This window comes from Empidonax traillii, unplaced genomic scaffold (genome assembly GCF_003031625.1).
Source record: "Empidonax traillii isolate 1590-97213 ecotype Southwest subspecies unplaced genomic scaffold, ASM303162v1 scaffold63:size2014119, whole genome shotgun sequence".
Taxonomy (NCBI): Eukaryota; Metazoa; Chordata; class Aves; order Passeriformes; family Tyrannidae; genus Empidonax; species Empidonax traillii.
Window position 1 is genome coordinate 1 of NW_020955256.1, and position 4,256 is coordinate 4,256.

Here is a 4,256-nt window from a genome sequence, read left to right on the forward strand (position 1 = left end):
GGTATATAATGTCATCCACTTGTGTTGCAGGTGCCTCCCAGAGTCTCCCAGGTGGCTGATATCTCAAGGAAAAAATGACAAAGCTATGAAAATTGTCAGTGATATAGCTAAAAAAAATCAGAAAAAGTTGCCTTCCCATTTTGAGGTGAGCTCAGGGTTTGCTTATGCATGTAAATAAGCATCACCTTCTATCAGTTCCTCCTGGTAGAAACCTAATGCCCTATGTACTGGCTCTTCCATAGGATATTAAATTTGAGGAGGAAGATTATGGAAAGCAGAATCCTTCACTAATTGACCTTGTCAGAACACCACAGATAAGAAAAAACACACTCATTTTGATGTACAACTGGTAAGAATATAATGTGGGAGAGCTGTTTTTGAAGCTCTGGTTTGGAAAACTCCTTCAGGACACCCATCTCTGTTCTCTGACTGACTAACGAACCCAGGGTTTTCTTCTCTGCCCAGGTTCACAAGTTCTGTCCTCTATCAGGGGCTCATCATGCTCATGGGAGTAGCTGCTGGGAACATGTATCTGGATTTCCTCTATTCTGCACTTGTTGAGTTCCCAGCTGCCTTCATCATCATCGTCACTATTGACCGTGTTGGGCGGCGCTACCCCTGGGCTCTGTCAAACCTGGTGGCTGGCGCCGCCTGCCTTCTCACAGCCCTGATCCCTGACGGTGAGTCACCTGAATGAGACCCGGTGGGGGCTTCCCACCCTGTCATCCAGGTCCTCCATGCTGCTTAGTGAGGGTCCCTGTGCTCAAGAAGTGCTGACTGTTCCCATTCCCTCACTTACGCAGGCCCCTTAAAAACACCAGCTGACATGGGATCAGAGGTCCCCCAAAATAACACTGTTGTATTGATTGACGCCTGCTAAATCACTGGGATACTTTCAAATGTGTTGAATGCATTTCCTCTGCAGATATACATTGGTTAAAGATGATTACCGCTTGCATCGGGAGAATGGGAATTACAATGGCTTTTGAAATGGTTTGCTTTGTAAGCACTGAACTGTATCCAACATACATCAGGTAGGTGCATCCTCCCCCCAGTTGGCATTTGGTCTAGAAACAGTTGAGGCTGATGTGTATGTTGTGTTTTATGATAAGTTATCCTCAAGTGTGTCAGAGCTACAATTAAAATGCTTTAAAAAGGTAGCTTAATAAAGAAAACAAATATACCTTTAGAAAGGGGAAAACGCATGACTGAAATAAAGGGAAAAGTGGAGAAAACCAGGGTGGGTGAGGGATCTGAAGTCACATACAGTGCTTGGTTTTGTCCTGTGCAAGAGTCAGAGTTGTGATCCATCCCCTTCCAACTGAAGTACTCTGGTGCTAACATGATTCCTTTGCTACTGAACCAGGAATCTCGGGGTGATGATTTGCTCCTCCTTGTGTGATGTTGGTGGAGTCATCGTCCCATTCATTGTCTACAGACTGGTGGAAGTCTGGCATGATCTGCCACTGATCGTCTTCAGTAAGTGCTGCCTTATCTCCTTGCTGACCTCTCCCAGGGTGCAGCAGTGGGACCTGAATTTCAAAGGGAGGGAAAAGCCACCGAGGCAGCTGCTGTAAGTTCAGCAGAAGCCCCTTGCTGTCTATGAAGCCATAGCTTTCAGTTTATAGCAACCTGGAGCTTGTTTATGCTTTCATATCTCCTTTGCCCTTATAATTTCTCCTTGCCTTTTAAAGGAAGTCATAGGTGAATACAGGTTCAACAGGTGGCAAAGAGCTGAGAAAAATTTTGACATTAATATTTGATGGATTCAAAGCTGATGAATTACTGCTCTTCTGTGAGATATATTGTCTCGGTCCAGGAGCCAAACCTTCAAATGTCACATAACTACAGAATTGCCTGTTCAAGGGAATACAAGCACAGCTGTTATGCTTCAGCTTTTCCTACAGTCTGTGAACTGGCTATTCTTCAGCTATTTGGAAAGAGGCTGGTAAATATATGCAAGATAAGTGTTTGCAGACTAGTGACCTGAACTCTCAGTTCAGGGTCTGCAACACTTTTCTGAGTCTTCAGATCAGCGCATTATTTATAGAAAAATGTTTTGAATAAAAATATACAGTTTTTAACAGACAGGGCATCTAGAAGGTGCTTAGTAGATTTAAAATATATACGCCAAATACATACAAACTGGGTAAAAGAAATTATCAGTGGAGAAGTTAATCACATTGTTTAGGAGATAATACGTTCTGTATGTATTTTCTAATCTTATGTGAATAGCATAGAAATAGAATAGGTTTTCTGCCATACTCTTGCAATGGAAAGGGTTCCTTCTGCTATAAAACCTTCCTCTGAAGACAGAAGGATTGCCTGTCCAGTCTGAGGTGTCCTAGTTTGGTGCATACCTCACAAGAGAACTTGTCTTGTTGCTGTCTCTCTATGGTAGCCACACCCTCCAGAGGTGGCGTGGCAGCTTTGCATATAGAGGCTCTAGGTGCACATCTTGTATGAAGAAGATAATAAAATGCCATTGACACGTCCTTTCTGTCAGGCTGTGGTTGGTATATGCTTACAAGCTCTTTGTGTCTGTGTTTGATTTGAAGCTATTCTTGGTTTGACTGCGGGTGGATTGGTGTTGCTTTTGCCTGAAACAAAAGGAAGGGTTTTGCCTGAGACTGTGGAGGATGTTGAAAACTTTCACAGGTGAGTCATGAAGATGAGCTCTTACCAGCTTTCCCTTGAAATTGGGCAAAACCTCTGTCCAGAGGCCCTTAGGGAAGCCCAGGGGTTACTTGGCTGCCTTCTTTGTTTCCAAGAAGTTGCTGGTTAATTTTGAGACTCTCACTGGACAGACTTTGGACTTCTTTTACCACATGTTCACCTAGGCATCTGAAAAAAAGAAGCCCAAGCCTTTACTGTCTTGTGAATAAAACTGCACTAGTCTCTCAAATGTGGTGCAACACCATTATAAACATTATTTGTGTTTAAAAAAACCTTAATAGCAGAATAAAAAAAGGGCAGTCTCAATAGCAACTTTGTGTGAAGCACCTGCATCTACTAAGAAGCCAGAACAAACCTGGAAGAATAGATAATTTTCTTGGGGCCAAGGCAGAGCAGGTGAAGAACTTGAAGTTAGGTGCTCACCGAACACCTTCATTCCTAGTTGATATTCATGTCTTGTTATTCTTGCAGGCAAAGTGCTTCAAAGGGCAACAAAATCTATATCCATGTCAAAACCCCAGAACATAACTGAAGCAGGTGCAACTCTTGCCAGGTAGTCTGCTTTAGGGCAGTAGCATGGAAAGGTAAACTGGAATAAATACTCTTTCAAAAGTCTTGCCTCCACCTCTTTTATTATTTATTTATTTTATTTTCTCTGCATATTTTTTATTTACAATGTTTAGGGTTTTCCGAGGGGATTGTCCCTATTGCTGCATAGTTGTTTCCTTCTCTGTACACAAAGATAAATATATTTTATGGCTGGGAAATCTTGTACCAGCTCTGTAGACTTCAACATAGGGAGAGATCCTAATTTGGGAATGGTGGGATCCATCCCTTCATGAAGTCTGCCTTTGTTTTTTCTTACAAAGCAGCGGCATAATATAACAGAAACTTATCTCTGTTGGGGACTCAAGGTGACTACAAACCTGGTTCAGTCATGTTACAACTTGCAACAGATTTGCAGACTTAAAATAAAAAAAAAAAAGTTGTTTTATTTTCTCCTATTTTATTGGCTAGTCACAGGGATAGATAGGATGGGCATGAAGCAACTCCGGAGTGTGAAAAGGGGTGCATAGGTGAAAGGCTCCTAATATTTCATAAGATAATAGCCTTATAAGTGTGCTCTACAGAGGCCTTCCTTTGGAGTGATCTGGGCTCAGGCTTGGGGACCTGCAGCTCCCTGTAGGGCCTGTGGTCCTGTGTCTCAGGGAACATCAGGGACAGCACTGGGTCTGCCAGGAAATACCCAGCAGCTTTCACAGATTACCCAGCAACTCTAACAGACTTGTGGTTGCAGAGCAAAATAAGCACAATGGTCCTGTGGTTCCCCTTTGCTGTTTGTGTTACTGGTCCCTGTCACTGCTGGGGAACACTGGTTTTAAATGAGGATACTGTGAACAGGGAAAAAGACACCTCTACCCTTAGATAGTCACCTGCAGGGACAAAGCTCCCATCTGGGCAAATCATTGCTGAACTCCAGCAGGCAGGGTGAAATTCCCCCAGGGTTGCTTCCCAGTGTGGCAGTATGGTGACCTTGCCCTTGCTTTCAACTGACCTGACCCTCAGTTAATGTTCATTGT

General features: G+C 43.2%; 1 protein-coding gene across 1 annotated transcript; it reads left to right on the forward strand.

Annotated features, from left to right (window-relative positions):
- Window positions 1-7: 7 nt before the first annotated feature.
- Window positions 8-3,291, forward strand: LOC114055659 (solute carrier family 22 member 2-like; the record flags this gene model as incomplete). Its single annotated transcript, XM_027880033.1, has 7 exons — window positions 8-145; window positions 243-349; window positions 466-680; window positions 926-1,034; window positions 1,367-1,479; window positions 2,559-2,658; window positions 3,148-3,291. Coding segments are annotated over 7 exons (843 nt in total), but the record flags the coding sequence as incomplete, so codon positions are not given.
- Window positions 3,292-4,256: the final 965 nt, after the last annotated feature.